The sequence below is a fragment of the Zootoca vivipara genome, chromosome 2 (assembly GCF_965207765.1).
Source record: "Zootoca vivipara chromosome 2, rZooViv2.hap1.1, whole genome shotgun sequence".
In the NCBI taxonomy this organism is placed as follows: domain Eukaryota; kingdom Metazoa; phylum Chordata; class Lepidosauria; order Squamata; family Lacertidae; genus Zootoca; species Zootoca vivipara.
The window spans coordinates 17749934-17761356 of NC_142584.1; the positions used below are offsets into that span (position 1 = coordinate 17749934).

Below are 11423 nucleotides of genomic sequence, written 5' to 3' on the forward strand. Positions count from 1 at the left end.
GGTATCTCAAAGATTTTTTTTTTAAAAAAAGTTTGATTCATGCGTTTTTGTAAGTGGAAATCAAATTACAGTAATACCTCCGCGAACGTCCACCTTATCTAGCGTCCATTCCAGCGAATGTCCACAGCAAACCTGGAAGTACCGGAATGGGTTACTTCTGGATTTGCCGTATGCGCAGAAGCGCAAAAGTGCAAACCGCTCCGTGTGCAGACGTGGCACTTTGCCCTGCTTCCGTTTCAGCTAGCATTCGGGGCTCCGGAATGGATCCTGTTCACAAAACAAGGTACGGCTGTAGCACTCTCCAAGTAGAATGGATGACCAACCATGTTGGCACATGAAAAATACTTTAGAGAGGGAACTCCTAGGGAATTAAGACACACACACACACACACACACATATTGTTTACTCAATTATACCAAAGTTGCACAGTCCTGCACTCATAATGGCTGCTTTAGAAAATACTATTGCATCTGATTTATTGGTTATTGCTTTCATGCTTTAGAGCAGGCCTGTCCAACTGATCGATCGCGATCTACTGCTCGATCGCTGGGCGTCCCTGGTTGATTGTGGGATGCAGCCCCCCCCCAAAAAAAGCTCAACAACTTTGGCTCATCCTCCCTAAAAAACAACTCTGGTCAATCCAATGGGTAGATCACTGCCAGTTTATTTATAGTTGGGAGTAGATCGCAGTCTCTTGGAAGTTGGACACACCTGCTTTAGAGTGACTGTATATGCTACAAATCTGTTAAAGAAAATTTTAAAAACTCATTAGTTAATTCCATTTTTCACAGCATGAAGTCACAACAAAAGAAGAGTGGAGTAGACTGACAGATCTGCTCACAGAGTTCCAGATGAAGAATATAGACTTTATTTATAGTAATCTTGAATTCATTTTACCGTTACCAGTCAATATACTTCCAGAACCAACACTAATGGCTAATCCTTCATGTAACACAGTTACAGAAAACGATTCAAGTAATAAGTCTTTGGACAGCGATTGCTTAGAGGAAACAAGCCCTGTGAAAAAGGTCAAACGGACAAAGCGCCAAAAAATTACGGCTTTCTTAGATGATAGTGATTTATTTGAAAGTGATTTAGACTATTCTGGTTTCCTTACTTTACCATCTGGCATGCCTGGTTCATGCTTGGAAGAAGAAAAGGGTGGACTGGAACCTGCGGTGGGTAACACAGCAGCACCGGACAGTGGAACGCCAACAAAAGCAAAGAGCTCTGCACCTGCATACCAGTGCCTAAATTCAATAACTGAATTTGTGGACGATATGTCTTTCTTAGATTATTGCTTCAACAGGAGGTCTCAGGAATCGAAACAATCATGTAAATATGAGGAATTTATTTGGACAAAAGGGAAGATAAAAAACGGTCTGTCGGATGAGTTCAGCATGGAACATAATGACTGGTGGAACGTCAAAAGCTCTCCTGAGCTGAAAGCAACTGCAGAGGCACTAAGTTTTCACAAGTGTATTAAGACAATTTCAAAAATTATGGAAAGTAACTCTGGCACGACTCCTGGGAAGGATGAACTGGAAGAACTTGCGCTCAGTGTTTCAAAAGACAGAGCCGATTTATACTTTGGTCAGTCAATAGCTAATTCCAGGTAAGGTCAAAATAGCACAGGTGTATGCGGAATGAACAGGAATAAGGATTCCCCCCCCCCCAGTATATAAAGTTCCAGGGAGAGCAAGGCCTTCCCCCTTCTGTTTTCATCTTATGAATATTTATTTGCAGAGTTGCCTCTAAGCAGTTGAAGCAATCAAGGGAGACTGCTTGCACAGTAACTCCATGTATGCTTTGGAAGAGCCATGGAATGTTGGTTGTCGGCTAATTATAGTGTTTAATTATTACACATATTCACTAATACTCTAACATTAGTTGGAGTCTTAGCGATGCCTGGTTTTTAGTAGGGGTTTTTTTTGGTCTGGTTTCAGCCTCAGTTTAGCTATAACAAAGATGGTAGCAGAACCATCTTTCAAATATGGGGCTGCCCAGTCATGTGTAAAATGTAGGGAAGGAAGAGATTTTGACAGCAAAAGGACCTTGCAAGTTAAATACATGGAATCTTTTCTCTGCCAGCCCCACAGTTTGAGCCTTTTGCATGACCATGCGCAGCAAGCCCCTGTGAACTGGTAAGAGGTGGTAAAACATAGAAATAAACAGATAAAACAATGTTCTGGAATTGAAACGGCAACATTATTGATTGCAGATGTCAGTAAGCTTTGGCTGAGTATCCTGAGTCAGCTGCCTGGCTGTGAGCTGACATTAAACAGGGTCATGCCTGAGTTAAAGATCACCTTGAGACACAGGTAAAAAGGTGACCACATTTGGAAGTTCTGTGGCTGGCTTTCTTTTAAGCCTCCTATTTGGGACACATGCTACCTAATTTCAAAGCTATTACTTATTTAAGTAATGCATATACCATTTTCCAGGCAAATCTCACAAAACTAATTTCTTTATTTATTTATTGAATTTATATATCACCCTATACACGGAGGTCTCAGGGCTGTTCACAGAACAAAATTGAAATATAAAACCACAAAATATATAATCAAAATAAAAACGATGACCCAATAACCCCCCCCCAAAAAACCCACATTTAAAAAGGGGATAGGATGTCAGTCAAATTGTTTTACAGCTTCTATGGGTGACACAGGGTTCTTGTTACGGCAGAGGTTTGACAGAGTCCAGGTTACATTGTGCAGGTAGCCAAGAGCTATAGAAGAGATCAGGAACAGCAAGCAGAGCCAAAAGCAGTTCAAGTGCACCATATTTAATAACCAGGTCTCTGTAGGCAGAACCATCACCTGCAATATTTCCTAAACCCCCCACAGCTTGCTCACTGATGTGCATATGGGGGGAAGCCAGCAAGGAAATAAAGGCAGGTATTGCTCCACCATCTACACCACCTTTTTTTCTGTTCAGACGTGCCAGAGACAATATCGGTCAATGCCCAAGCAGATTCAAACTGAATAGGGCTGCAATCTACTATTCCCAAGAAGGACACAAGCTTTGAGATCTACATCAGAACTACTTATTGTAGTATATTTGAAAAATGTTTGCTTTCAATTGGATTCTTGCTTGAGGCTAAATCCTGGGTTCTATAAGGGCAATAATACTAGAACTGGAACATAAAAATTCAGGAATTAAATATATACTAGTTCAGCACAGTGTAACAGTGATTGTACATTGGGCACACTTGCTGAAATTTAATCTGTTATTTCTTGTTAAACTATAGCTGGGACAGGGAAAAACCTATGTGCTTTTCTTTTGCAGCATTTACCATAATGCACAGAAGAGGTTGGAAATAATCGAAACTGTATTTTCCAGTAGACCTTCTTTAAATCTTTGTAACAGACAAGCAAGTGTAATGGATTACCTGCCTATTCTCCGCAACATCTGCAAGTTGGAGAAACAGAAAGAACAGGGGAAAGCCAAAAGAAGGTAATTTTTATTCATGTTATTAGCAACACAATCATGTTCATATCTTATCAGGAGACATACACTGCAATCCTATGCTCACTTAGTATTAAACTCAGTGGGACCTGTGCATCAAAACTGATATTCATGTAGACAAAATGTACTAAATATCCTAACTGGTTAAGTGTCATGTAAATTTCATGTCACTTTTAGCATGCTGCATTTTCTTTCCCTTCTTTCTTTCAAGAATACAATTTTTCTTCATTTCTTTTCCAACAGATTTCTCCACTACCTTGAAGGAATTCACTTTGATTTTCCAAGAGAAATTTTGAACAGCCTGGCAAATGACTTTCCATAAAACAAACCTGTAGTACCTTTGAATATACATTAATGAATTTATATGTACAGAGTGCTGCTTATATTTTGAATCTTTTAAGTATTTAAAAATACAAATTGTATTTTGTATATATCTATTGCCAAGGTACTTTCCACATTCCAAATGTGAAGTGACAATGTGTTGAATTCTACACAAGATGCGTTCAAATACAACCTGAAGTATATCAAGCCCATTGCTGCAACTACTGGATTGGCTGACTTTTTAGGGTGTGGGTTTTGTCCCATATATTCAGGCATAATACCGTGTTTATAAGGTGCTATTCTAATTTCCACATAAGTATGGTGCTACTTGGGAAAAGATTAGCCAACTGATAATGAGGTAACCGTAAACTTTTTTGCTGTTTCATTGCAAAGGCTGCATTTGGGCTTGGTTTTATGTGTGTGCATATGAGCCAGTAATGCTTTTTTCGCCAACACAGTAAGGTCTTCAATCAGTTGGGAGAAAATAATCTGTTTTGTAAATTTATACTAAAAGTTCTACTGGGTTGTATAGTCGTATTTATCTGTATTTATCTGTAACCCTGTACATTTTATTTTTATACTGTCAGATATTTTCCTACTACTACACTTGAAGTTCTTCTGGGTTGTTTTTTTAATTTTTTACCTACAGTGAAATAATAAATTTCTGGATGGGCTTTGAAACGTATTTCTTGCAGGGTGACATTTAGATGTAAGAGTAGACATTATCCCCAGTTATAACCATTAATCATACTTCCGAACGAGGAAATCATTTAAAAATAGCTGAAGACCGCTGCATACACGTTGATAGGTTGGGAAAATAGCCTGTATGTATACGTTAAGAACAACTCTTTGCCCCTCCATCTCTAAGGTTCTATGAATGGCTTATACTAAAATGCAGCCCCAAACCATTAAAATCCTTAGTGTCGTTCTCTTTGAAGCAATCAGAAGATCTTGTATCAAGAGCTGTGGAAAGCTTTTTGAAGTAGCAGCAAAATGTTATAATTTTAAGAGCCTTGCCCGCTCAAACCAAATGCTCACCTAGTCCACTGGGTCAACCCTGTTGTCTAGGGAAACTGCACCACCATATAAGCATATCAACTGACAAGCATTGAAGACCTATCCAAAACGTTCCATAGAATCCAAGCATTTAGCATACTGCATCTTTGTTTCGTTACTTTGGACAGCAGAGGCAAACAGTAGATGATCCAAGACTTGTTAGCGATGGTAACTTTTTTCTTTAGATTTAGCCTCCATAGTTGCTATGTGGAGCTATAAGGAAAGTAGCAGCTCTGAAAGGAAATGGGCCTATAGCATGAATCTAAACATCTGATTTGGTTTACGTACAGACACGTTATTAATGAGACCATAGTTGTCGGAAATGGGAGCAGGTACCCCATCTGTAATCTAAATGTAGATCATGTTACATTCACATTAGACCTGCATCTAAGGCAAGGTTAGCTAACTGCATGCCCTCTAGATATTGCTCAATGATAACTCCATCATGCCTGACCATTGGCCATGCTCACCAGGGCTGATGGGAGTTGAGAGGCCAACAATATCTAGAACATGCCACATTAGCTATCCCTGGCTTTGATGCAAGTCTCATGTAAATATAACAAGAACTAGGTTTAGGTTACAGCTCCCCTGCATGTGTTTTAGGACAACTCCCATCATTCCTGACCATTAGCTGGAGGGCTTAGAGGTTCCCCATGTCTGGTTTTAGGCACTGCACCACGGGTTTATGCACCTGTCACTTAATTCATGCTGTAAGGCTGTTGCTAACCATGGTTAAAATGATCCTGTTTTATGTTCTTCCACTTTTTTCCACTCAATCCTAACCTACAAAACACCTCATGTTGCTATCAACAATCCTGACACAAAAGTGTTTCTACACATTTTATAAGTTTAGTATCTCAGCAGGAATTAAATGCTGTTTTCCTATCACATGCTGTCCAGCACCCCGTGTACAGTGAATCAGTTGCAACTTAATTGCACATATCATCGATAGCAGCAAAGAACAAAACTGAATAAGATAAGTACTAAGCCGTATTGTTCAGTATCAGTAGCTCATAAAAAGCTATTGCCTGCAGCAAGGAATCACACAGCTCTTCGTCTCTCCACTGTTTGTTTGATGACAATAAATTTTGATAATTTACTACCTGCTCTCTTGAAAAGTTCACACGGGGCTCAGCATGCATAACAGATTCTAAGAGAAACTGTTTCACAAGGTCTATTCCACTAGTTCGCGAGTCCCCAACCATCAACTCAAAGTGCTTTCCTACAGCACTTCGGGCCATACTTAATACTTTGTACTGGCCATCCTGCGAAAATGTTTTTTGTAACAACGCATAGAGCATGGCTTCCACTGTACGAAGATGTAACGTTACTGGAAACAAATTTGCATTCAGAGTAGAAAGTCCGCTTTTTTCCAAGACATAAAAATCTGCTTCAGGAAGCTGGGATATTACTGAAGAAATCTGAAATAAACAAGCACTGAATAAGTAGTAGCAATCCACCATAAACATAGTATCTCCTGTCCTATGAGAAATGTTTTGCACTATTTTTTTTGTTACCCAGAGCAGGTAATTATATACAGTGGGATGAAGTACATTTTAGAAAGTTTTGGGACTTTCAGCTAGCTGGCTCTGTACATTATCATTAGGAAGGGTGAGATGGCTTGTCCCAAGTGGTAGATTATGGGGATCTCTTAAAGGGCAGCAAACTCCAATTAAAAGGCATCACCATTAAGGAAGCGGGAGGAATTGGACCTTTTGACTTCAACCCGCAAAATATACTGAGCTATTTTTGTTCATACTCCTATAAGCACCTATACTTTGATAATTAACAAAAAGATCAGACACAGTAATTCCAGCAATGGGATTTAAAAACAAGGAACAACTTGTCCCCCGGGAGCTGACACTACCTCAAGCCCATGGACTGCAGTAGCATCACTCCTAGTGTACAAAAGCGGCTCCCTTTCCTGTACAGAGCATCATGCAAAAAACATTTTACAACAGAAGCACAGTCTTACATTGGAAGTCAACAGAATCCATTCCGGAAGTCTTGTTCGACTTCCAAAACTTTGAAACCAAAGTGCAGCTTCTGATTGGCTGCAGGAAGCTCCTGCAGCCAATCGGAAGCTGCGGAAGCCCCGTCAGATGTTCGGCTTCCAAAAGAATGTTCGAAAACCAGAACACTCCCAGTTTTTGATCGTTCGGGAGCCAGAATGTTCGACTCCCAAGGCGTTCAGGAGCTGAGGTATGACTGTACAAGCCTATTCCTCTACTGGCCCGAAAACTAAGACTAGTGGCGCAACCTTTCGCCACAGGAGACTCTAACTCTCTTTCAAACGAATGGATTCAACAGGAAGTAAAACCATGTCTTAGGATTAGGCTGTCAAGGCTTCTAAGAAATTCATCTGCCAGTATGAAATACTGTACAAACAAATCTGAAATGTGGCTAAAACTTGTTTCTACCAGGATGCAGAACAATTTAAAATTTCTCTATTTAGCCTACTGGATCCCTGAATGGTTTCAAAGTAAGACTGGTTCAACATATGAAGGAATTTCTCTGAAATCCTTTTTTTTTTAATGGAGGGAATTTTACACATTTTTTAAAAATGTGAATATAGCTAGAATCATTAACTTAGATGAAGAGATGTCTTTCGTGAGTAAACAGGCACTTCCAATTGAGCAAAGAGTGTGCTGGGGGCACCAGTCACAATATGGGTGCCATGGAGGGGGCACGGCATAACACAAAATTAGACAACCGCCCCCAACCTTATTTTTACCATGGGAAGTCCTGATCCTGATTATGGAGATCACACATGCACATAGATGTTGTTGCTACCTAATAACAGGGATCATTTATCAGTACCAGGAAAAATATACAAGGTAGCTACACTCAGTTCACAGAAATTGCTTTAAAGGTACCTGCACTTTTTGCTCCATAACTTTCTGTTTAGGAAGGCTAGAGACCTACTTCGAAAAAAATATTAAAAGCTCAAGAGTCTGGGGTACCACTGGAAGCCTTCACAGGTGCCAGATGCGTGACCTCTCCACTAATCCAATCAATGGCTTAGTTCACAGCAGGACTGGAGGAAGAGCATGTGGCCGCAATCCTTTCTGCGGAGCTCTCGCACAACACAAACCATGATTTGGTTTTGTGGTTTCTGCAAACTGGGTCCATATGTAGCTAACAGAAACATGCTGCTCCCCAAAGAAATATGCTGTTAGAAAAATTGCATACAATCAAAACTTAATGTGGCTTACCTCTTCAAGATAGACGGCTGGCATATAAGCACCTTTCATAAACATAGTGCACTCCTGCTGCTGCCAATCCTGAACGGTCAAGTGTCTATTAACATGAGCCCATGCAATTTTGCGAGTGCCAAAAACAATGGATACAATGTTATTGGCAGTCTAAAAGGGAGCATAGGAAAGATTTGTTGGTACTTACAGTATTAACCACATCATGTTTTCTAATACATAATTCCCCCATCTCCTGTTTGCTACAGGTTGTAAAATCTCCCCAGAATGAAGAGTATAACACTGTAAATGCATCTCTCTTTATTTCGAGTTTTACAAAAGAAGAATGGCAATTAGTCTAGCTAAGATGGTTGTAAACCAGGGGTCGGCAAGGTTTATCTTGCCTGGGCAGGATCGGTCCCACAGAGATTCCTTCGGGGGTTGGATCGCGCACACCCGTGATTTTTGGTGTCTGCGCAGATGTGATTTCTGGCACTGAGAAAGCAAGTCCCCGCCCCGCACTGATTTAGCACAGCGCGTGAGCAGGCAGCTCGGTTCGGGGGCGGCTCGTTGGCTGATCAAATGACATCCACGGGCCACTTGCAGCCTGTGGGCCTTAGGTTGGTGACCCCGTTGTAAATGCTAAGGGGCAATTCTTCACACATGTAGGTTAAACACGTGACAAATTACTGGAGTAGTTGGCTTATGCATCCTTACTCACAGAACAAATAGCTACTAATGTGGAGCACTGTATAAACCCTAAGCAACACCACAAGAAGTGTATGACTGCACAATCTTCTTGCCATGAGAAATGACTGAATTGCATTAATGACCTACTCTCATAGGCAGTATGTGCAGATACATTCCTTCACCTTGCCACACAGATACCCACATGCTTGGGCTGTGTGCAAGCCTGTTTTAAGACATTACTTATAAAATGTACATTGTCCAAAGAACAGTACACCAAGTTCTGCCCGCCCAAGGGAACTTTTGCCTCATGTTTCTTAAACAGCAGTGCCCCCCTCCTACAAAATAACAAGACAATTGCTATTGAGTAAGCTTTAAAATGGGGGCACGGGTGGCGCTGTGGTCTAAACCACAAGAGCCTAGGGCTTGCCGATCAGAAGGTCGGCAGTTCGAATTCCTGCGATGGAGTGAGCTCCCGTTGTTCAGTCCCAGCTCCCGCCCACCTAGCAGTTCAAAAGCACATCAAAGTGCAAGTAGATAAATAGGTACCGCTCTGGCAGGAAGGTAAACGGCGTTTCCGTGCGCTGCTCTGGTTTGCCAGAAGTGGCTTTGTCATGCTAGCCACATGACCCAGAAGCTGTCTGCAGAAAAACGCCGGCTCCCTAGGCCTATAGAGCAAGATGAGCACGCAACCCCAGAGTCGTCTGCGACTGGACCTAATGGTCAGGAGTACCTTTAAGCTTTAAAATGCAGTGGGTTTGCTGGAAAAGTCTTTTTTTATATAATCTCATTGAGAAAATTCAAGGCCTTTGGTACCTTCAGAAGAAGTCTTTGAATCCACCATTACACATAATTCTGCCTAACCATCTAAAATATTAAAAGCCACACAGCTGAATTTCATTGATATTTACTCAGAAGTAAGCCCTGCTTGATTCAATGGGATTCAATGACTTGTTCCCAAGTTGCATGACTGAAGACTTAATGTTACTATGTGGGAAATGGCAATATCCGTAGGACCCAATGAAAACAGTACCTCCAGCCTCTCTCTTTCTATATCAGGTTTGATATATTTCATTGCAGACGTGACACTCTGTGTTTTTTTCTCTTTTCTTTCTTCTTTTGCATTGGGATTGAGAATAAAGTTGCAGACTTTAACAGCTGTCTTATACTGAAAAAGAGGCACTTCTAGTAAACACTGTAAATTCCGAAATGGCCCGTGCTTGTTCCTGTACTCTATTATGTTCACGGATTTCCTTCCTCGCATTAGTTTCACAGCACTAAGTTCTTTCTCGGATGCTGAATTTAGTAGCTGCAAAACAGTAGATTTCTGCTCAGTAGAATACAAGTCATCTATTGCACAATTGGCCTCCTTAAAATTCTCAGCTGCTGATGCAGAATTCAGGGGTGTGACATATGTTGATTTCTTGTGACACAGTAGAAGATATAAAGGTTGAAGTGAAGATGAACCAAATGGAACCTGCGGAAAGCATCTTCTACCTGAAAATAAAGCACCTGTCATGTTTAAGTCATTTCACCAGCATGAGTAATATGTTGAAAAATTCAGTGGATCGTAAACACCAATTCTCATCACAGATCTATCAAAAAGGCTTCACTGTCAGGATCTTCTCTACATTCCCCTCCAAAACCTGTAAATAGATTCTCAGTGTCCTGTAATTGTTATGCCAAATAATAGGGAATAGTTTAGCCAAACTTTTCTGTGCTGGTCAGCAATAAAAGACACAAGTAGGTGTATTGAACAGGGCTTCTGAATACACATTTTATTTTTAAAACATCCTGCCCTTCATCCTTGAAAGAAGAATCTGTGTGATGGGCAAAAAAAATAATATTTTACTCAAGAATCCAAGGTTAGTTAGTTGGGTATATTTAATTTGGCTAAGAGGAGACTGACAGGAGATAAGATAGCCATCTTCAAATATTTAAAGAGCTGTCACATGGAGGATGGAGCAAGCTTGTTTTCTCCTTCTCTGGAGACCTGAACCAATGGATTCAAGTTACAAGAAAGGAGATTCTGACTAAACAAACATGAGGAAGAGCTTTCTGACAGCAAGAGCTGCTTGACAGTGGAACAGACTCCCTTGGGAGGTGGAGAACTCCCTTTTAATGGAGCTTTTTAAGCAAGCTGGATGGCTATCTGTCATGGGTGATCTAGCTGAGATTCCTGCATTTGCAGGTGGTTCAAAAGCCCAGTTATATCATCCCTTGCTTGCAGAGCTCGCAGCGCCTCGCCCCCTTTTGAAGACCCTCCTTTGTGGGAGTGTTCCCTTGGTCTCCCCTCTCCTCTCCTTGGGGGCCCACTGGGCGGCCGCAGCTGCTGCCCCTGGTCTCTGAGCTGCCCCAAAGAGAGGTGCCTCCTCGCACTGCCCCACAGGGGCCTGGGAAACACCCCCTGGCTAGCCCCAGAGGCACCATTCGCCCGGGGAGCTTTCAGCCAGGGCTGCTGCAACGAACAGCTGTGCAGGCCTTTGGGAGGCAGAGATGCAAGAAGGCATCAGAGAGGCCACCCCCTTCTCTTCCAATTTCCACCCCGTTAGGAAACCTTCCCTCGAAAGCACCAATGCCGTCTCTACCTGCCCGGAGAAGGTCGGGAAGCCCTCTCATGCCCATCCTCGCCCACTTCGGCTCGGTGCAACACGCTTCTCCTTCCCCCTCCTCCGCCTCCGTTCCATTGGCACGCCCTC

At 41.7% G+C, this 11423-nt stretch overlaps 2 protein-coding genes across 2 annotated transcripts in view; one reads left to right on the forward strand and one right to left on the reverse strand.

Moving 5' to 3' along the window:
• Nucleotides 1-4475, forward strand: part of ATAD5 (ATPase family AAA domain containing 5) — a 28762-nt gene extending 24287 nt beyond the window's left edge. Inside the window, exons 21-23 of the mRNA XM_035103854.3 lie at nt 793-1616; nt 3290-3457; nt 3713-4475. Of these exons, the coding sequence (XP_034959745.3) occupies nt 793-1616; nt 3290-3457; nt 3713-3791 (1071 nt within the window). The 3' untranslated portion in view covers nt 3792-4475. The remainder of the gene's footprint in view (nt 1-792; nt 1617-3289; nt 3458-3712) is intronic.
• TEFM (transcription elongation factor, mitochondrial) lies at nt 3447-11367 on the reverse strand. The gene is made up of 4 exons (XM_035103866.3): nt 11313-11367; nt 9758-10221; nt 8062-8211; nt 3447-6267 (listed from the first exon to the last, which is right to left on the reverse strand). Exons 1-4 carry the CDS (start codon nt 11347-11349, stop codon nt 5830-5832), a joined length of 1089 nt encoding a protein of 362 aa, XP_034959757.1. The 5' UTR covers nt 11350-11367; the 3' UTR covers nt 3447-5829.
• Nucleotides 11368-11423: the final 56 nt, after the last annotated feature.